At 42.7% G+C, this 23,145-nt stretch overlaps 1 protein-coding gene across 4 annotated transcripts in view; it reads right to left on the reverse strand.

Annotated features, from left to right (window-relative positions):
• Positions 1 to 23,145, reverse strand: part of Dclk2 (doublecortin like kinase 2) — a 122,579-nt gene that overhangs the window by 6,433 nt on the left and 93,001 nt on the right. For all 4 annotated transcript variants that reach the window (XM_005344177.2, XM_005344175.3, XM_013348664.2 and 1 more), the window contains 9 exons: positions 23,006 to 23,078; positions 22,178 to 22,286; positions 20,184 to 20,241; positions 13,454 to 13,573; positions 13,119 to 13,265; positions 7,137 to 7,270; positions 6,689 to 6,766; positions 1,431 to 1,527; positions 810 to 890 (listed from right to left, as the gene is read on the reverse strand). In XM_005344177.2, the coding sequence (XP_005344234.1) occupies positions 810 to 890; positions 1,431 to 1,527; positions 6,689 to 6,766; positions 7,137 to 7,270; positions 13,119 to 13,265; positions 13,454 to 13,573; positions 20,184 to 20,241; positions 22,178 to 22,286; positions 23,006 to 23,078 (897 nt within the window). The remainder of the gene's footprint in view (positions 1 to 809; positions 891 to 1,430; positions 1,528 to 6,688; positions 6,767 to 7,136; positions 7,271 to 13,118; positions 13,266 to 13,453; positions 13,574 to 20,183; positions 20,242 to 22,177; positions 22,287 to 23,005; positions 23,079 to 23,145) is intronic.

A 23,145-nucleotide genomic window follows, 5' to 3' on the forward strand; every position in this document is an offset into this window, starting at 1 on the left:
CCATCAACCTAAGGCTGTCTTCCTGAACAGGCTCCTCTTAGTAAGAATAGGAGTTCAGTTCTTTTGAAAGTAATTGTTGCCCCTATACAGAGCTCCATCCTCAGTGTGGCAGAGACACACAAAATCCTGTACTGTTACTCTGCATGGCAATGCACCTCAAGCCTTCAGGGAGATATTACTCCATCTCCTCCACCTCTGAAGCAGTCAACGATGACATTCCTCTTCCAGTGCAAATCTAACACAAGTCGTCCCAATGAAATATAAAAATGAACAGTGTATTATTTTAATCAAGAATCTGATTAAATGCCTTGCTGTAGCTCCGGTTACATGGCAGGCTGAAGAGGAAATGTGCCTTGAGCCTAATGTTTGACCCATTTCTTAAGACCATGCTACATGCTCAAGGCTCAAGCTCAATCTCCAACACAAATGTCCTTCAGCTGGTAGCGTAATTCTCACAGAGTTGTGGCATCTCCTCTACCTGTCACTCAGCCCAGGGAAACAGTCTGCAGGATGGAGGAGGTATACAGTGAGTTGCCCTCAAGTTCACCATGTTTGCCCTGAGGGGACATGTGATGAGCACCACATCTTCTCTGCCACCTCTGGAAGAGACTGTCTCTCCTTCCAGACCACAGAAAGACAGACACAGATGGGGGCTCAGGTACCTTCTCCCAGCTGCCTAATCATTAAAATAAACATTTCATCTGCTATAGAAGTTAAATACTCATCTATGTCCGTGCAAAACACATGGCAAGGAAGCATGCTGACCACACAACACAAACTCATTCATTCCCTGGAATGCGGGTACTTACAGACACCCAGGGGTGACTCAGAATTTCTCCTGCAGTGCAGCGAGCTTCAACATTTACCTGAAGCATTTGACTAATTAATTCCTAGAAAGGGGAGAAAGGGGAGGAAAGGGAAGGGGAAGAAGACCACAGAGAAGAAAGAGGGTAATTCCAGCATAAATACAGAATCGAAAGCTAACATAGCAGCTCAGCCACTGGAGCATGGAGCCAGCTCCCCACACTCTGAGTGATATGAGACATGGCACAGACCTACTGCCAATGTCAGCACAGTACACGAGAAGTCTCCCTTGAATCTGCAGGAACTAAGATTGGCTCTCTTAAGACTTCCGGTCTTTATCTTCACTCCACAGTAGAATATTGCAATATTTTCCCTTTCATCACTTAATTTGTTAATTCATTCTCACATTCTGATGAGTACCCAACATACAGTTCTTTTTAAAAAGGCAATGTTTATAGAGATTAGAAGAGTAATCTAGTTAGGGACTTCAGAGACTATATATACTGTAGATCAAACTTACAAAAAGACCACACATTAAAAGTCAAGTTTCTGGAGCCCCGAGCTGGGGCTGCTCAGCCCCACATGCAAGGCCCTAGAGTGTACACAGGAAGAGCCCTCCACAGTACCTTGGCAGAATCTGTAATGTTGTCCCAGTAGGGGGCTGGAAACTCGAGTTTCCCAGCCAAGATCTGGTCGAAGAGATCTTCCTGGAGGTTGTTCTCACTAGTGAGAAGGAAATAGAAAAAAGAATAGGGTCACTAAGAGTCTGAGCAACAGGAAGAAGTCGAGGCACTTGGCTTGGGTGTCTCACTGCCCAGCTGTGTATCATAGCTGCATGGTGACAGCAGACTTTTCCTTCTAGACAACGAGCCAAAGGACCCTTCCTAGGCCTAGGAATCCAAGCCGAGTTTCAGTTTAAAAAGAAAAGTTCGGTTTAAAGGAAAAGTTCCAGCAGCGGATGGTGCAAATGGCTGTGTACTCAATGCCCCACAAAGTGTGCGTATAAATGGTTAAAATGAAAGCCAGGTGTTGGGGCATGTCCCCGCAGTACCAGATACTTGGAGAGCTGAAGCAATATTATCACTTGAGCCCAGAGGTTCAAAATCAACCAAAGTAACATAGCCAGGGCCCATTTCCCGAAGAAAAACTAGTGTGTGTGTGCGCGTGTGTGCGTGTGCATATACACTGTATATCTCCTCTATACACATGAGATATAGATATATATGTATGTACATATATGTATATAAAGGAGATCTTTATACACATGCATACATACATGCATATATATTACAATAAAACCAGAAATTACAAATAATGGAAACCCTTGGGAAAGGATGGCAGTTTTGTCATTGCTCATGCCTCTAACAGTAAAAAAGCAGCCTCCACTAAACCTTTCTTTTTCCACTTATTCAATAAAACACCAAGATTATTGAAAATCAGATGGAGTTCAGAATCTAGATTTTAAAAATGACCTTAATTTGTTCCCCACTACAATTCAACTTTCTTTGTGCTTGGTCTCAGAAAGAACATATTCAGAGACGCTAGTTAGGCTTTCTCAGTCAAGGCAAAGCACCCTGGATGCTCTCAAGTGGGGTCTTTCAACCCGTGCGACTTGGCCCTTCCGCAAACACATGGTGTCTAATAAATGCTGGCACTCAACAGTTGATGGAAGGTGCCAGTGACCACACTGGAGGGAAGGATTTTGGATGTGGGGTGTCCCCACAAGTGGTGAAGACAGGACTAGAAACAGGAAGCATGCTTAGCTTTCTTGGTTCACCACAGGCCCCAACAGAAAACTTAGAATATGCTGTTAACATTAAAATTAAAATTCAGGAGGACAAGTCAGGAATCACCTGGAAAAAGTGCAAATTTCTTAGAATTTCTCTGCCATGCTTTTAGGGTTTGGGTTTCCACATTCTCGAAGGGCACAAAGCATGGAGTCCTTAGAAACAAATCACTGAGGGTGGTACCTAGAACAATACCTAGGTGTGTCTCATGGCACGACTGCCTGTTATAGTCAAGGGAAACACTTGTGAGACACCTGCCGGTTCACACTGAAGGCCAAAGGTCATCACTGCTCGCCTGGGAAGTGAGTGCACACACAGTGGTCTCTCTCCTTTGCCCTGCTGCGATCAGTTCAGTGCTCCATAAAATGAGTGAAAACCACACTGAGGAACATAGTGGGATTTTACAGTTATAGAGCACACCAGACGGTGTTAGAAGAAGACAAAAAACCTACTCTCAAAACTGTTCCTATTATTCTAGTCACCTCCCCTGGTTTTTCCTGGAGTCACGGAAAGTCAAGTCATGTTGACTTGATCATTTAGCCAATACAGAGCTAAAAGCTGGAATCCATCTGCAACAGCCATGTACAGTATCCAAGGACTCAAGCAATACAGCCGAACTCAGCAAAAAGGACCGTAGAGCGCTAAACAGTTAGAATCTGGCCCAAGGAGCAATGCTATCAACCACCAGAGCTATGCACCCAGTAGATGAGCAGCCCCTGCAGACAGTCTGTCATGTGTGGTAGTCAGGTACAAACAGCTGCCCTGTCCGAATCCACACAGGGTTCATCACTACATTTGCACCGCAAGGTCTGGTGAAGCTGTTTTGGGCTGCTTTTCTATATTCTAAGACACTGTATCCCTTAGATGAAGGGGCTGCGAGTGTAGAACAGTCCATTAAGAAGACAGTCCCTCTTTCAGTGACAGATGACGAAAGGTTCAAAAAGGACACCATGATAATGTCGGTGAGTTATTTCACAAGCAACACCCGCTATGAAAGAATGACAGAGAGAACCGGGGTGAGGTGAAGACTAAGAGGGAATGTTCAAGAATCTGGGAACAGCTTTACAGATGCTCTAGTCAGCAGCTATACCGTATTCTTCCTCAGGGACCTTTGGGATGTCTCTGAAAACCAGTCTTTGTGAAGATGAGGCTGATTTCGGGGTGAGGGGCAGGATGATCAAGCTCAAGAACTAAGACCACCACCAACAACAACAACAACTAATCAAGCTGGAACTAAACCCCAAAGGCTTTGAAAGAAGAAGGGGCCTACCATTACAGACACTGAAAGTAAATTCCAGGTAACAATTCAGTTCAAAAGCTTTCAGTTAAAGGCACACTTGTATAAGACAAAGAAAGCATGCTGAAGTGATTATTTAAAGGACTTTAACATAGAGATATATGTATATAGTTGTTGCTTTATTTTTATTTTTTTTTTGAGACAGTGTCTCATGTAGCCCAGCATGGCTTTAAACTTGCTACATAGTCAAGGATGGCTTTGAACTTAGGATCTTCCTTGATTCCATGTCCTGTGTGCTGGGATTATAGGCATATATATGGTGCTGGGGATTGCACCAAGGGCTTCATGTGTAATAAAGCCCTCTACCAACCAAGTGAGCTCCCTCCCCAGCCCTAGATACACAAGTTTATGCCATCCATGCTAGACAATAATCATTTAAGCCTCTACATACTTAATTTTCCATATTTTTTTTAATCTAACAGTAGGTTGTGAAATCTGCCTTACGGCTGTGCTTTAAAGATGCTTCTAGAAGTGTCTGATGTCACAGATCTCTCACCACCGGAGAGGAAAAACATTTTCTTGAAACATAAAAGTGAGATGGACACTAGGCGGCCCCTTCAGAACGCAGTGGGCTGTCCTAATGAGCCCAACTCACCTCTCCGGCTCACAAAACTGCTGCTGCCCACCAGTGACAGTGACATCCAACTTGAACCCACTTCCACAACAATAAAAATACAATTCTCCCTCCCTGGCTGCATCAGAAACTATAAACACTAGAGGGAGTTGTGAGCATACGTTCCCTAATTCTGATTCCCTCAAATCCCATTTCTTTGATATCAACTTGAATAAAAGAATCACGAAGAGGAACTCCATGTTAACTGGTCCAGATATCACACGTTAACAAAAACACACCATCCTTCTACATTTGCCTAGCTCCCCTTGTACCGGCGTGAATAAATGCAGGCAAATATTAAAGAATATGTACAATTTTAATGATTAAATAAAACTTACAGAACCGAAGTTCCCGTCCAGCACAGGAGGTAGGAAAGAAAGAGAGCGCATGCTCCATTTTTCTGTAAACAACCGCCCCAGGCAAACCCGCCCTAAAAGGGGCTGGCTTAACCCTACATCCCCTCATTGCTGCCTTACATAATGGTCCTTTAGTTAATTTCTTCCCATGTATTCTATGTGTAGCCAGCACTGAATCAGCCAAGGACACCCAATCATTTGGCTTGGTCATTATTCTGTGCTCCATGTCTCTATACCAGCTCTTCAAGAGGAGACTCACATTTCTGTGTGGTCTGCTCACAGCAATTATCAATTAAACCACTGTTGAACTCAAACTGAAGATGTGAGAATTTAAAGAAAAAAAAAATCTAAACTTTCTTTTTCCAGGAAGTTTTCTTGACAAATGTTAGGAGAGAAAGGATAAACTATTTTCATTTGCTGATCCAACACAACACTTAAACTTTATGGCGTATGACTCAAAACTCCTAATGGGGAACCCTAATCCTCACCTGGACGGCATTAGGACGTGTGCTTTGGGGACACAGCCAGAGTAGTGAGGGCAGAAGCCTTCATGAAAACAACTGTAGTGTTCCTGTGAAGGTCCCTAGAGAGGATATCGTTCAGTGGTAGAGTGCTTGCCTAGCATGAAGCCTTGAACTCAAACCACAACATCATTTACAAAAAAGGTAAAACAGTAAGAAGTTCCTAGAGGTCACCTTTTCCCTTCTGCTGTGTGAATTTGCACAAAGATGTCTGCACATGGATCAGGAGGTAGGTCCTTACCAGACACCAAGCCTGCTGGTGCTTTGGTCTTGAACCTCCCGGCCTCCAGCACTGTGAGAAAAAGCTTCCATTGTCAATAAGCCACATAGTTTGCGGAAGTCCCTTACAGCAGCAGAAATGGACTAAACCGCAGCAGCATCAAGGACGATGCTTGTGCATTTCCTGTCTCACTGGAGGTAGCTACTCACCAGACGGAGTGGGGGGGGGGGACACAAATGAAGGGCAGAAAAACAACCCTGCACTAGCAGATGTAGCTCTGCTTCAAAGCCCCAACCTGCCCAAGCAAGTGCTGAAACAGATCGAAAGAGCTGCAGCCAACGTGGCTGGCTCAGCCCTGGACGGTTGACTGGGCTAGCCAGCCTGAAGCATGCCTGCGTTCACCTCTGTTCCCATCAAGTCAGCAAGTAGCTGCCAAGTGTCAGCTGTTTGTTTCCAGGCCAGCTGATGCCGAGGTTTTCTGTAACTCTATTTCTCAGGTAATAAATGCTATGTGTGTGACTAAAACTACCATAAAGAGTTTCTGGTTTCGCAAGAAGCAAGTTGAGTGCTTTAGAAATTTTATATAAAAATCAAGTAGTTTAAAACGCTGCTCTCAAGTAAAATACCTACACCAAGGACTTAAAGAAGGACACCTAGGTGATTCTGCTTTCTACTCAGAAATCTTTGAAATGTCCCCTTCATTATAACGAGAAGCTGCAAAGTCTAGAGTCTGTGTTAGGTATAGACTTCATGAAGAAAAGCCAAAGAACTCAGAGGTTCACATGCAAAGCAAAGACCTCATATTTGAAGTATGGTCAGGCTAGGAACAGCTCAGAGGCAGAGTATGCAAGCATGTTCCCTGTTTTCAAGCACAATTTACATACACACACACGCGCGCACACACACACACACACACACACACGCCAAAATACCAAAGAAAAAACATGAGTTTGCATTAGTAGGCTACAAATTAAGATAAACAGCAAAAGGTGTATTTATATCATTTTCAGCTGTGAATTTTACTCACACGCTTACAGTCCTTTCTGCCAGGAGTTAAGTGTCTGAGAATTTATAATTCAAATATAATTACCTCCGGAATGGTGGGAATCCACAGAGAAGTATGTATGTAATCACGCCAGCTGCCCAAACATCCACCTTCAGGCCATAACTGGAAAACAGTGAGGAGAGTACGTAATGGCAGATCTTCTGAGCACGTGCCACACTGCTGAGGTACGGTGTCTGTTACTGTCACACAGGAGCTGTCCTCTGAAAAAGCCATCTGTTTCCTCTCAATCTCACCACAATCAGTGACCACTGTCCCTCACCCCCGACACTGACCAAAGGACAGAAGTACAGGCCTAGGGTTCTTGGCCAGTTAAAAACAAGCTATTCTTTAACATTAAGGTCATGGTTTATGTCACACGTCTCTCTGCTTCCCAGGCTTTCTTCACAGGACACACTGAGCACAAAGCAGCAAGGACAACTTATGTGCCTTCTCTCTGATGTCAAAGTGTGATCTAAGACCAACAGAACCTCACCCTGTTTCAGCAATGATTTCTGGGGCCACGTAAGTTGGTGTGCCGCAGACTGTGTACAAAGGGCCTTCAACCACTGTTGCCAGTCCAAAGTCTCCCAGTTTCAAAGACTTGGTCCCATCCGGATATTCGCACACCTGAAACAAAAACAAGCCAACAGTCACCTTTCCCCCCTACAACAACCTACAACAACTGTGAGTGGAACAAGGCAGGTAACACCTGAAGAAAGTTCTTCTGGTAAGAGTACCATAGATTTAAAGGGTCGAGATATCTCCTCAGAGATTTTTATTCAACTGTGTGAAATTGGAACAATGCTATTTTCTGTCTTTGCAGACAAACCCTGCACTTGCTTACGGAAGCAGCCAGGTACTAAGGGCTGCTGATGTGGCAAGACAAGGCCCCAAAGCCAGCAGGAAAGGAACTGACCTGCATTTAGTGCTTAATGTCGTTCTTAAAATCCTGGAGTGGACAAAGAAGGGGCGTTTATTTAAGAGGCTTGCATGTTTCTTCAGAGGCTGCTGACTTGTCTTCTGGGAAGCTGGTGAAATCGGAGTATTATGTGCTTTATTTTGGTCCCATGTTTGGTAGTGAGGGTTGAACTCAGTTGTCTAGTTATGCTAACAGTAGCCCTACCACAGATAAACCCTGAACCTAAAATATAAATATTACATGAAAAAAACTCAGATGCTTAAAATGAAAATGCACTTTGGAATCGAAATCAGCATGAATCTAAACAGGAACTTTGCCCAACAAACCTACAACTAAGAATCTATTCGAAAGGAACAGAAAAACAGGAACTTTTCCCAATAAATCTACAACTAAATCTATTCAAAGGGAACAGAAAGACCCAAACATTATACATATCTCTTAATGTCTGCATTTATAATATTTAAACACAGAGTCAACCAATCGGCTAACTGACTGGTAGTTAAATAAATTATGGTACATACTCATAATAAAATGACATGTAGCTAATATTATTTTCAATAAATATTTACCATGAGAGTTATTCATCATATTATATAGTTTTTCAAAGTTAGAACTGTACATGAACTCCAATGCCCCAGCCTTAACAGGGCTCGCTTTGAGCAGTACTGAATTACTTTAACTTCCTTTTTGATATTTCTTATACTTGTAGACATATCCATGTGTTTACAATGGCCACATAATTGAGAAAGATTTACCTTATAGTCAAGCAAACCTTCCTTAAGATATAAAAGCCTAGAAATATTACAAGTAGCCAGTTTCGGAAGTCAGTGGGCATATACATAGTTAACTTGGGATTGGCTGCATAATCCAAAACATGCCAGTATGTGCTGTCTCTTATATGTCCATTTGAAAGATCCAAATTTCAACAAAAAATAACTGCACAGACCAAATCAATATATAAGTCTCATTCTTATATATTTTAGACTATGTGTTTTTCCTTGTGTTTTACTACTGAACTGGACTTTCATTTCAACCACAATAAACTCTGGAAGGGGAGATATTTAGAAAATGCTGTTTCCTCAACATAGCAGTTAAAAGAAGCATCCACTGAGTGGACTGGCTTAGGTAGTCATCAAGAGACATGTTGTGTAAGCCTTACAGGCATTCTGAAGGCCCCTGATGGCCCACCTCCCTTTCCTGCTTGGCTTCCTCTGCTACAGAGCATTTCTTCCTTTGGGACAAACAGTTTCTCCCATGCTATGGAGGTATATTTCGTGTTGGCACACCACTCATGCACAGCTTCATGACTTGAGAGAGTGAAAGGAGTAACCGTGATGATTTTGAGCCCCTCTGAAGTATTTATCCCTCTGGGTGAACCCCACAACACAGCAGAAACATACTATAATATATAAATGATCTAGCTTGAAGCCACAGAGTCGAGATTCTTAGTCACACCACACAGGATAGCTTTCCACCCAGAGTGTTTAATATAAACATTAGTGAGAACAATCTAATATAATTGGAGTTAGGATTTATGGTGCATTTACTGAAACTTAAACATTAGAACAAAATTCCCTAAGAAACTGTAGTGATAAGAATACTTATAAGCATGATTTCCTAAATGTCTATATCATGAGTCAAAGTTTCACTAATGTCACTGTTATTTTATTTTTACAACTCATTAGGCGCTGTTTTTATAAAACTGTGTTTATTTTAAATACTCCATTTAGAAATGCCTAGGGGTGCTGGGAGGTTGTTGTCAGACAGTCCCAGAAGCCACATTTCCACATCCCCCACAGATCTCAGAGTCAGACACATACAGACAGAAAAGGAGTGAGTAGCCTCTATCTGCCGAGCTGTCTGGACAAGTGGTACTCATGGTTAAACATAAAAAGAAAGTATGATTTGGACAGAGAAGTGGGAAATAACTGATTTATCTGAATCATCTCCTCCCAATGCAGAAGAAAATACATAAAATATTAATAACCTTTCAATCTTAGCAGGAGATTCTCTTCAACTCTATAAGGAAAATTAAACAGCACTGTGTATCTATATGGCAGAGAGACACTGCTTTATGAATTTGACTGTAGAGCTGGGGCAGAGCTCAGAGGTGGAGAGCTTGCCTAGCCTGCACATGGCCTGGAAGGGAAGGAGAGAGGGAGGGGAAATGACTGTCACATAGAGACAAATGAAGAATACCAGATCCCAAAGCTTCCTGGCAGTTACTGATAGCCTCGGGAACTTCGCAGATTTAAATATTCTCTCAAGCACTCCCTTAGACTTGGAATGGGGGCCACACTGGCCAAACAGAAAAAGAACTGCTACTTGCATTTTTCTGACAAGGAAACGGAGGCAGGTGGAACTCAGCTTAAGCTACCAAGCAGGCTTTGCAGCCAGGACCCCTCATCTTCACACTAAACCACCATGCAATGGGTTCTGTATGTAAGCAATGCCAAAACCCAGGCAGCCTCATGTGCAGAGTTTGAATGAATTTAAACAACTGTGAAACCCCAGCCCTGCCACGCTCAATGGCCCAGCTCACACTGAGAGCTGCTCTGTCAAATGGCTGCCAGAGTGCAAAGCTAAAAAATGTGAGAAATACAGGTCCCGAATTCAAAGTGAATCCCTTATGCTCTCTAAATAAAATGCCAGCGCAATGATTTAGACGGACATTAACTATGAGAAACCACACCTCTTCTCTCCCGTTCCCAGAACTCCTGGAAACCCTGAATTTATCACTAGTCTCCCACAGTTAACTATGGCAGGGCACCCCTGGGCTGTAACTCACAGCACTAACGGCCACCTCCATGCTCCCTGACACACGACTCATACATCTGCTCTGGCAGGGCTCTAAGTTATGACAGTGCTGCCAAAGAATGGGATGCAAATCAGGTGTCAGATGCCCTGCTGCCTAAGAACTGAATTAGTTCTCAGAGAGGAAGAGAGCGAGAGACACACAGGGCATTTACTTTTAGTGCTTCAACGACACTTTCTCCTCAGGCCGATGCCAAGTGATTTGGTCTTCCATGCTGGCACACATGCTGCTTGGACATATCATGTGTATGTTACCATTTCTGGAGTCTGACCCCACAGCCTGGCTACATCAACCATTAACTCTAACCATTGTTGTCCCCGGTGGGCACCACCAGGCCCCTAATGCAGATTTAGGAGAAAAAAAACACATTTAGAGCAGAAGAAAAACTCCAATCAGATTTCCTGATTATTTCTGAGACAGAGGTTGGAGACATCAGTGTTACTACACATTATCCACACACTGAACACCTTGAGGCAGTATTCGAATTTTGAGACTGAGTGGCTGCGGTATAGCTCTGTGATAGAGTGCCAGCATAAGCCAGGCCTCGGGTTAAATCCTTAGCACCCTGAACACACACAAATGTCTGGGACCAAGGATGGAGGTACTCTCAGGAAGCTAAGACAGGGTGATCTCAATGCCAGAATTCAGAGGTCACGATCAGCCTTGAAAATCTTGCACGTCACAATCTCTAACAAACACTAACGCTCAGAAGCAATGTCTCAGATCCTAGAGTATAACCTACTGAGGATTTAGGGGATGGGCTCCAACACCAACTACAAAATTCACTTATGTTTTACATATACTTTAAAAACATAGCTGGAAGATAATAAATTCATGCAGTATTTTACATTATTTTGTGTATGAAATGACATCTCATGGTATGGAATTTTCCGCTTGGTGACATGCTGGCACACAGAAAATCTCCTTTGTTTTTGAGACAGAACATCACTTGGCAGTCCAGGCTGGCCTCAAACTCACTATATTACAGATATGTGCCACCATGCCTAACTTTCAAAGTACATTTTTTTTTAATGCTTCCTAATTTCAGATCAGGGTTTTGTGGGTGGTAAACTTATGTAAATACCTCAAGGCAGAAGCCAGTAAGAAAAGAATTCTGCCTTTTTGTGATACCAGGGAGGGGTCCATATAGCATTGTTCCTAGTTTTCCTTGTAAAACTGTCCTGAAAAGGGATGAGGAAAATGTCCTTAAATTCTTTGCAGTGGGAGTGTATGTCAGTGACAGCAATCCTGATTTCCAGGAGCACTGCAAGGCTACAGAAGAAATCTGGTGGTGTTATGTTAAACTAAAGAGGGACAGCTTCTGCCGGCGGTTTAGCCATGGGAAATCCTGTGCAGATCAGAGTCATCTCCCACAGGAAAGCTAGCTGGCAGGCTGTGCTGGCATTTCCTGCTGCTACCAGAGCGCTTCTACTGTTAGCTACATCGTGCCTGGGTCCTTTGCTAACCAGATCCAGGCAGCCTGGAGGAGTCATAATCCAGAACTGATTGCTGGCCTCTTCTTACAATCTTATGCCCATCTGCCTGCCATGCTTTGTGTAACAGATGCCCACGCTATGGAGATGCTGCTGCCTCACATGACAGAGGAGCCCACTCCGTGGAACTACTATGGTGCTAGGTGACAGTACAGGAAGTTCTCCACGTGTGGTACTATCTCTCAAGAGCCATCTGGGCAAGGGCATGCCTGACTGAAGTCCTGAAGAGCTGGAAAGGGAAGGAAGGCAGCGGCTGAGAGGTTGTGACCAAGAGAAGTGCCAAGACAAATGGGCTGTGCCAACTCCTGACCTCACTGCTGTGCAGCCCAAGGTGGCAGACTGCTCTGCAGGTCAACAGGCACCCTCTGCACGTGTCTAGAAGTACCCGCAGAGGACTGGGGTGCCAGCCAACCACAGAGGACTGTTTGCAGCTCCCACTGCCTAGCTACTGAGTGGGGAGGAACAACCACTGAGCAGTCATAGCTGTTCTGTTGCAGAAACTTAAACAAAACGGAAAGATGATGGGAAATAAACTGTTTCCTTCAAAGAGGGCAAGAGAGGGGACGGGAAGGGAGGGGAGGAGGAGGGCTACTTAGTCTTCCAGATGAACAAGATATGAGCGGATAGCATTACCAAATGAGAAACTGACAGTCTGGGTTTGCAAAAATAAATATTTTTAAATTTTCAAAAGAAAAAAAGGAAGTCCCTGGGGTGATTGCAACATACCCCTTTTAACCATCATTTGTGTGGTGCCTGAGGTTAGTTACAATGATTTTTATTTAACTTCTGGCTAGCTGAGTAACCGAGAGTCACCACCAGGTATTACTCCACACATTTACAGTGTACCTGCTTGGCACTGTTCAAGATGTTAGGGAGAGAAGGATTACGACCTCCAGTCTACGGGACTTACAAATCCAAAAACTTTTCTCTTTTCATATTAATTATGTCATATATTTCATTATCATAACATGAATCAAAAATAAATGAAAATGTATTTTCTAATGTCTGGAAAACAAAATGCACATACTAAAAAAAAACCATTAGGATTTTATGGGTGTATTCAAAACACCCCAGTCAGTTTGAACTTGCTGATTTTTCTTGCTTCCCTCCAGTGCTCTGTTCATTACTGTGATATTGGTTTACACTCTAATGTCATTTTTCATGTGTGATGGTTTTCACAGCATGGAGATAATTTTAAAAGGGCAGAAGCCTGAGTTGAAAATGAAACAGCAGAGATTCTGAACTCACCAGAAGGTTCTCAGGCTTGATGTCTCTGTGTACAATGCTGAGGCCATGCAGGTACCTGAGGGCATTGGCCAGGTTGTACACCATGGCACTGCCATCTCTCTCTGTGTACTTGGTTGAAGAAGTAATTGCATCAAAGAGATCTCCACCCTGTAGGACAGAAACGGAGATGTAGAGAAATGTCAACAGTCCAGTCCAGTGAGATAAGAAGGAGGTCACAGCAGTTTAGAGTAGGTGAAGGAAGGGCCACCCGTGAAACAGATGTGTTGGCTGTAGGATACTTTCTGACTAGTTCAAGCCCTGAGAGTGACGCCAATGAAACCTGTCCGCCTTCTTACTTTGACGAGTTCCATCACTAGAAAGAGCTCAGTTGGCGTTTCCATCTCCTCGACCAACATGATGATGTTGGGGTGTTTCACTCGGCGCAGTATTGACACTTCATTCTCAATCAGATGTTCCTGTCAAACAAAGGACATGGAGATAGACATCAAAAACAACAGAACCTTCAGCTTTGAACCATAGCCTGAAGGGCACTAGACAATAGTCTTCATTTCTGACGCCAACTGTAGATGTCTCCTTTCACAGGACAACCAAACCTGCTTACTTAGTCCTCCAGGGATGGGTATCTCTTTGCCAAGACCCTTAAGAAACTGCTGTCTGAGTGTGCCCAGACGGGTTCATTGTTACCAAACTGACACAGACAGTGTATGACTCCATTCTAAGCAATGACACTAAAGACAGAGTCCACACGGCACTGTGCCTTCTCAAAGTCAGCAAGACCAGAACCACTTTCTAATTTCAGTATTCCATGCAAAAATAATGACAAGGCATATTAGAAAATTTGGCAGAAAAGCTCTCAAGTTAAAATGTTTGGCTGTGACCCATATAAATTTTAATTTTATGCTAAAATTCATGAAAAATAAGCTTTCTTCTTCTATGAGTGGGTATGAAGTCATTCACCAGATGGGTGTTCCTTACACTTCGTATTTCAGAAATCTGGAAGGCGCCGGGCCACACAGCTCATTTTAACTGTAACCGGCTCTGCCATGAAAACACTACCTCAGTGTTGCTCAGCTGAGTGATGTCGACAAGAACTGCTCTGTAGTAAAATGCTCACTTACAGAATTAAGAAATTATCCACAAGTTACACAGTGACCATTCTGTTCTACATGCTGCACATGTGGATCCTCACAAACTTCAATAACAAATCCATTTGAATTTAGAAAACGCTCAATAAAATTTGCAGACTGCTCTCTTCAGCATTCTAAATAATAAGACTTCTATATAGAAGACAGATCATCATTTCTCATCTATATGCATGCTTATGCACATCTACGTAGGGGAGTGTGTGTGTGTGTGTGTGTGTGTGTGTGTGTGTGTGTGTATGTGTGTGTTGCTGTGTTGCTGGATTTGCCCTTTACCATGACTCTCAGAGCCAGATCTGGTGTTCTCACTTGGCACTTTAATACCTAGTTTCAGTCACCACTTCTGGTTTTCCTATATCTTTGGTGCATACATGTGTTTATGTTTTTACTCTAATTTAAATACCTCCTGACGATAGCTGGAGGAATAAATTATAAGAAATGAACAAATGCCATGCAGAGAACAAAATCTACTGCAAACTCCTGCACATGCTGAGTTGATATTCTTGAGCACTGAATGTACTCTGCCTATCCAAGAAGTCACGGGCGGGATATGCGTCGGCAAAGGATAGCAAATGCCAAATCGAAAAATCAACCAGAAAACGACTCGCTAGTTGCCAGGCACAGAGCAAAGCTCTTGTGCAACGTTCTGACATTTTATCTTTATTTCAGTCCTTAGAGTTGGGGATGTAAGCCTAGTATTCATGCCTCCAAGTCCACATCTCTTGTACTGGGCATCACCACTTTTAAAAGGGAACCCCTGAGTGAAATTTTAAAGCTAGAACTTTTCAAAGTGAAAATGACAGCTGTAAAAATGAAGAAATTATTGTGTTGAAAAGATAGAAACAAACAGTAGCATCATATCTTCAATGGAGATGAAGAGCCACACCAACTTTATATGAGGAGAAAACCTCTGTAATTCCTTTCACGGAAGAGGACTGGGAAGGCTTTTTGGGTGGTATAGAACTCAACACTCCAAATCTCCTTGGAAAAGTACTACGTCTCAAATCCTAACAAGCTATGGCTGGGCAGCTGGGGAGAGCTTACTATTAACAGCAAGAACACTGAGACCCCCAACCCTGGAAAGCAGCCACAGAGATCACGCAAGGAAGATACGGAAGACCCTTCACACTTTTTCTACACCCTCAAGTGAAGGTTTCAGATGGAAAAGTGATGGTGGGAATTTGACTCACTCTACACCATGCAAAAACAAGAGCAGTTATCACCAGTAACTTGTTTTAAAATAGGCTTGTTTTAAAACTACATAAATCTTGCCTTCCATCCCCAACCCTGCCATTTCCTCCACTGTTAGGAGGGTCTATAAACTCATGTTCAGGGGCGGTTTAGGACACTAATTTATAAATGTACAGCAGTCCATGTCAGCAGTATCAGGAAGCTCTTTGTATGGAGTTAAAATACACTATCACATACTGAGACCCCTTCCCCAAATGACTATTATTTTCAACAAAAGGCACCCAAACAGTCCACTGTAGAACCTCTCTCAGCCGCGTTAGAAGGCTACTGGCAGTGTTAAGTTCAAACACTGAGCGAGTACTGGGACATGCTCCATATAAGTTATCCTTATATAAGCCATATTAACTTATTGCCCGTTCTTGACAACAGTCCTATCTAAGCACAGAGTAAATATTTCTACTGGGATGTAGAAGTTGTCCCTCTGTTTCTCCATGGCTTTCTATTCCTGTCTATAAAGAAAGAATCCTTTTAAACCTACCACGGAAAGCTAAACAAAGTACTAATATAAAGCTATGCGATTTTCTCTCCCCAGTGCCTGTGCAATTCACAGCAGATTTGACTCTGTTCTCCACAGTATGTTTTCTCGAATCCTCTCTGCATAGAACACAAGTACCATGTGAATCAGGCTGACGATACTCATCTGCGGTGAGGAGCCTCCCCCTGCCCTTGAGCTAAGTGACACTGTTCCTGGGCTGCCACCACCCTCCCCCCACACTTCTGACAACCATAGCTCTCCTGCTACCGTCTTCTGTTTGTGGGCTGGTCTGGAGTACCTAAACTTAAACATCCTAGAGGTATGCACCTCACTTTCCAGCAAACAGCATAGTTAGAAAGGCACCCCAAACATCACCCATCAGTGCCTTCACAGCTCACAGCTAGACTGATGAGGATAATATACCAAGGATAATACCAAGAAGACAGTGTGTTCAAATCACTGTGTGTGGTTTCCGGTATATGAGTTTGTAGTGGAATTAAAACAGTAGTCACTCAAATGCATCAAGTCCTAATCCCCAGGTTTTATAAATATTACCATATTTGGAAAAGGCATTCAGAAATGTAAAGACAGCCCTGGATTAACCCAGATGAGTCACAGCAGCCTTCTAAGAAAGAGGAAGGAGAATTCACACAGATGTAGGAGCAGCAGTAAAAGCCCAAGACTGTCAGTCACCACAACGTGCTCAGAGGCCAGAAGCACATTCTCCCCAGGAGCCCCAGAGAAAGTGCAGATTCCTGATTTCTAGCAGCCAGAACCGTGAGAGGATAATTTCTGTTGATTTACTCCAACAGCTCAAAACTAGCATAATATACTTTTGGGTTTATGTCCTATCTGGGTTCATAATACGCAGATAATGAATGCAAAGCATCTATAAGGTAAGGAGAGAACAATTCAGGGCTTCTTTACTACGGAAATTCAGCCAATGTTCATTTAGGATGAGGGGATCTTAGGACAGAAGAGGATGAATCCTAACACGATACCAAAGCCTTCCATGTCTGTCAATCAAGTCACAAGGCAGGGCTTCAAAGATCTGCTTACAGGAACCCAGTGCACTCTGAGCCTCTGGGCCTTCGTTCAGTCCCTTCTGACCACCTGGCAGGTTTTCCTTTCATCATGGCCTGCTGAAAACGTGCCACAATTCCAAGACCAGCGCAGATGTTTCTTTTGTATATCGATATGATGGGCATGTATGTGCGGATGCAGAAGGTGTGTAGAGGCCACAGCACTCGTAGGGGTCAGAGGACAACTTCAGGCCATCATCACCTTCACCTTGTTTGAGAAAGGTCTCTGCTCTGTATGCCAGGCTAGCTGGCCCATGAACTTCCAGAGATTCTCTTGTCTCTGCTCACTGGGATTGCAGATGCATGAGCTACAAGACCTGCCTTTCCACGGCTTTAGGGCATTGAATTTAGGACCTCTGGCTGCATGGGAGACACTTTAACCCACTGAGCCATCTCTCCATTCTCCTCAAATGCATCTCACTCCGTGGCATCCTCACTGAATGTCAATTCCTCTTCTGTAAGCTTTCCTGGTGCTCACATCCTACTCAGAAGAATTGTTCTTAGTTCTTGTGGTGAGGTACCTACTCCCAGCATTGTGTCTTACACAGAGGACACACACCAAGATTCAAGTGAGTGAATAATTTAATCTAATGATGTTCCTGTATATTAGAAGAAGAAACAGAAGAATGAATGAGGTATTTCCCCAATTGAGACACAGAGGTGCAAGGCAGATTGGCCGAAGTACAGGCTGCCCCCAAATTCAAGTCAGGACTTTGCCTCTGTTGATCTGCAGGAAACTATTTAACCCAAATCTCTGCTTTCTCCTCTGCCCAGCTGGTGTGTTTTGAGTCACAACTATGAAAAGTCCCTATATTCCCAAACTGGTGATTATTTTCAACACACGAGTTTTCCGCCTAAAACTCACAAAGCAGAGGAGAACAATGTTCCCCATAATAGTGGCCAGAGACCCCCTAAAATTTTGTAAACAAATTATGCTAATTTTAATAAAAACACAATTTCACAGTGGAAAAAAAATCAACTTATGTGCAGCATGAAGTTTTTTAATTATAATTTTATACAATGTTGATATGGAATTTATTGGTCAAATATGCAAAATGTAAAAAATTCAGAGAAGCATAAGATCATGAGCTGCAAAAACAGAACCATATTCAGTAATGAGACGTGGCCTATTCTCATGTGTCTAGGCAGTTACTGTATCAGATTAAATTCTTGCATGCAATTATCTTTAGCAATGAAAATAGCTGCTTACATCTTAACCATTATCCTTAATATTTTTAAAGAAAATGTAATAGTCTTATAGAACAGGGGCTATATCATGACACACTGTGCTTAACTGCCTCAAAAATGGAAAGACTAACAGCCACATATAGAGATAACTACATTTGAGAATTAATAAAACCATTAGAATTGTAAACAAAGAGGGCCAACAAGAGATGGCTCAGTGGGTAAAAGTGCTTGCTGCCCAACCCAAGACCTGAGTTTGTTTCCTGAGACCCAAATAGTGGAAGAAGATTGACTTAGGCAAGCTATCCTTGGAATATGTACATATACACACACATACATGTACATAAACACACTTTACAAAACACATAACACAACATATACACATACACACAGATTAAGAAAAATGAAAATTAAAGTGTTTATAAAGAATATGCAAAAGCACGTAAGATCAGACAGAAGTAAACATGCAGAAAAGGGCCATCTTACACCTTTGCTTTGTTGGCAATGACAAGAGAAAATAATAAATGAAAAATTTGTCTACTAGGTAGAAGATTTTTCTAAAACTTCCTTAACCCTATTTTAAATTTTCGGTTGATCTTACATAGTTTCATAAATGCCCACTAAATCTAGGGGTTTTGTTTTTTTGTTTTGGCTTTGTTTTAGCAATTTCACAATGTAAAGTCAGTACTACCACAACACCCTACAATTATAAATTCCAAAGTCTTCTGGCATGCTAACAATGTTGACAGTAACACATTGTCAGTTCTTTCTACACACACTGGCGCTTTGTACGTGTTTTCCATTCTGCGACCCCACCAACCACTGCCTTGTGTCGTACACACCATCAGTCAACATATTCAGAGGAAGAACAAACAGAGACACAGATGACTTAAACATTTGTCAAGGGCCACACTGCAGGAAGTAAAGGCAGGATTGACTTTATATACTCTGGCCCTAGAGTAACTTTCCAACAGGATTACAATTCGAAAACATAATTCTAAAGTGTCTAATGGTCACCCTAAGAAATATGACAAACAGGAAAAATTAACTTAAAAGTGTAACAGTCCATTATATTTAAAGTAGTCTACCATGTAGTAACACAGAAAAAAACATTATTGAGGTACTTTTTATATTTTGATTTTTTTTTAAAACACCAAGTCTTCAAAATCCATTGTGTACTTGAGCCCACAGCTTATTTCAGACTTGTATCAGTCAGCAGCTCCACCTGGTGTTAGACTACAGCACCACAGTCTTTTCCTGTAAGAGACCTGCTACCACAGAGGAACACCACAGGTTGGCAGAGTCTGCCTATTTACCGTCATCAGTCAATCCTTCCTACCGCAGTCTCAGAGCAGTACAGAGAGAAATGGGCGCTTGTGCCTGAAGGAGTCACTTCATGCACAAGGGACAAGGCCAGACCATTCCTGGCCCTGATAAGGAAACCAAGGTTTTCCTCTAGCCAATAGCAGCTGCCTCATAAGACTAGAGGTGTCCAAGCTTGGGGCTCCTCCGGCCTAATACAAGCCCATGAACATAGCATCCGACTGGGCCCTGGGCAGCACCTGGGAACCTTTTGTCTCTGGTGTGGGAACCTTGTTTTCTGCCAGCTTCCTGAAGCTGGAAGGCCAACTCTTAGCATGAAAGTAGGTAACATTTAATGACCCTCAGTTCTAGCCTTTTAAATGTTGCTGGATTTGAGATGAGGAATCTCCCAGAAAAGAGCATTTTATGTTTTTATAGGTATAACCAAGATCAATAAACTTACCATCTTAGAGTTAAAGTTGCTGGGAACAGCAGGGTGAACACTATTACTTCCCTTGCTGTCACTGACAGGAAATCTCCCTCCACAAAGGCCTCAGGTCCCCACGTAAACACCCCCCTCTCCGTGAACCCCCACATTCTTTCTGCGTAGCAGTTGCACATACTGTACCTTTCCACAGCATTTGGCCTTGTCTATGATCTTTAAAGCAAACTCTTTTCCAGTGGACCTAGGAATGATCAGAGTGAGGACCATTAGCACTGTAAATCAGAATAAACCTTCCTTCCCAACTCCCTCTCCAGCACCGACACTTCTGACCCTTAGACACACAGTATGGAGAGGGGTCAGAGGAGGAAGGAAGTCCCAAAAAAGAAAAGAAAAAAAACAAAGCCAGGCTAATTAAATCTTTTACATTATTAACTCATACTGAAGTATAAATCTCAAGACAGGTCTCTAAGAAGAATAAATAAAAGTAGATCAGATTAAGGGGAGAAAATACTCAACAACCTGACTCTATAGTTGAAAACTGCAGTCCTTTTAGTCCTTACTTTTACTCAATACCTTCAGCAAGATCTGGCACTAGATTATTACCACCCTATGAGACCCCACCTGGCACTGAAGAAATCATTTATTTGACACAAAAATCTTAAATCTTAATCCAATACTATTTGTTACTCGATATTAGCATACTTAAATTTAAACAGGCCAAAAATTACTCAAATATAAACAGTTTAACAGAGGCCATCACAGTATTCTTAGAAAGTATTCAGAAGACATGCGCTTTCTCATCTGCAAATCTTTCTGCCAAAGTCCACAGGGATGAGGCCCAGCCTGGAAAAGAAGTAAAAAAAAATTCCTCCCCTTGGGCTGGAGAAATGGCTCAGAGGTTAAGAGCACTGACTGCTCTTCCAGAGGACCTGAGTTCAATTCCCAGCAACCACATGGTGGCTCACAGCCATCTGTAATGAGATCTGGTGCCCTCTTCTGGCCAGAGAGGGTACAGACAGGCAGAACACTGTATACATAAGAAATAAATAAATCTTTAAAAAAAAATTCCTCCCCTCATGTTATAAACCACATTTCTCTAACAGGTCCTTGGAAGTACATTTAAATGCCTCATTGTTTTCTTGGGGAGCAATCTGTGCACCAGAGCTCTGTAAAAGGCTTCAAGGACGGGGGTTTTCTTACATAGCAATATATAAGGGAAAGTAAACCATCATTGAAGATCCGATAGGATGGACTAACTGCAATTATCAGGACCTTCTAGAAAACCTGCCATAACTATAAAACTCAGCCGTTCGAAGCAGGTAGGATAGTGTTCTATAGACACAAAGTCTTTATTGTGCATCCACCATGACTTTCATATTGTTTTAGAAGGCCAAGAACAAGCAGAATTGGTTCCTTCTGATCTCTCAGTCCTGGCTTGTTTATGCAGAGCTACTGGATTTATTATTCAGCACTGCTGTGGAGGTCCAATGAAGTAACAGAGTGCATGGAGCAGAGCCCGATGTTGGCCTTACAGAAGGGTTTCTTCTTCCAGTGGCTCATTTTCCTCCTCACTTTTCTCTAGGCGGTGGGTGAGTTCTGAATGTTCTGAACGTCCTTTAGACCACATGCATACAAAACAATTTTATGTATATAACTGCAAATAAACTGCTTGGGATAGTCCCAAGGGCAGATTATTTTAGGAAAGGAAAAAGAGACATTTCCCAGAAAGCCTTTCATTCATGTGTTAGTTTGAATGTTACTCCCTATAAACTCATAGGGAGTAACACTATTAGGAGGTACGGCTTTGTTGGAGTGGGTATGGACTTGTTGGAGAAAGTGGGTCACGGTGGGGGGGGGGGGGGGGCTTTGAGGTGTCTTATGCTCAGGACACTGCCCGGTGAGTCAGTTGTCTTCCTGTGGCCTCTGTGTCAAGATGTAGGACTCTCAGCTGCAGCACCACATCTGCCTGCATGCTGTCATGCTCTCCACCTTGATGATAAAGGACTGAACCTCTGAAACTGTGAGGCCCCTCACTTAAATGCTTCCCTTACAAGAGTTTCCGTGGTCATGGTGTCTCTTCACATCAATAGATACCCTAACTAGAACAATTCAGTAATTTAAGAATAAACTCCAGAGGGAAAACTGTATCTCTGGGGGAACAAATCTCAGCCACTCACCTGTCCATACACTCTTTAACTACTGCAAAGTTGCCATCACCAATGACCTTCCCGATTCTGTATTTCTCCAGAAGGGTGAAGGACTCAGAGCACCTGTTCCCATTCACACCTGCAACCAAGGATAAACACAGAGTCAGACGGAAATTTCTTTCATATCGATTCCTATGTACTTGGGAAATAATGGAAGGCAATTATTTATAGGTCTATAGCGAAACTAAAGAAAATTCCTCAGCATGTTTCCTAAATAGAATGCCTGAATCGCCAGTTTCCTTTTGACCTTGTTGGTTACAATGAATAAGCAGCCTAACAAACCCTGAAATGCCAGTTAGGGAAGTCTAACCTAACCTCTTCACAACTCCTCTCTTGGGCAAGAGAAGGCTGGATTCTACCTGAGGAGTACTCTTGAGAGTCTTTAGTTCTAGCAAAGGAAGTCCTATCAAAGTAAGACACTGTGTTGAGGCCAATTCCTGGCTCAAAGCCTTCTCAGAAAAAGTGTGCTAGGCTGTGAGTTAAGATCAGACCACTTCAAGGCAACGCAGAACATATTTGTGTTCATCTAACTGAGAGAATGGAGAAATACCTAGGAATTGAGAGCACAAGACAGTAAGCCCAGGTCTCAGATCTGAAACAGGGATAATGTGGTTTATAGCAAAGAGACACTACACACCCTCAGGTGACTCCACCCTCAACACCTAAAACTAACTGGGCTATCAGGTGGACACATCATGTCCCTATTTAGGAAGAATGTGGCACAGGTGGGATTATGATTGCCACCAAGTTCAGGCAGATGATTTCCTTTATAAAGGTAATGATCAGATTGAGAAGCACCTTCAGGGCTTATGCAGCGTTCAAGTTCAGGTCCACCGTTCACATTGGAAGATGATCTGCCCTGAGCAGAAATCTGCGAGAAGAAGAAAATAACCATTGATTATGAGGATACATTTACAAATCATTAGCTCCCTAGTTCT

This window comes from Microtus ochrogaster, chromosome 1 (assembly GCF_000317375.1).
Source record: "Microtus ochrogaster isolate Prairie Vole_2 chromosome 1, MicOch1.0, whole genome shotgun sequence".
Lineage (NCBI taxonomy): Eukaryota > Metazoa > Chordata > Mammalia > Rodentia > Cricetidae > Microtus > Microtus ochrogaster.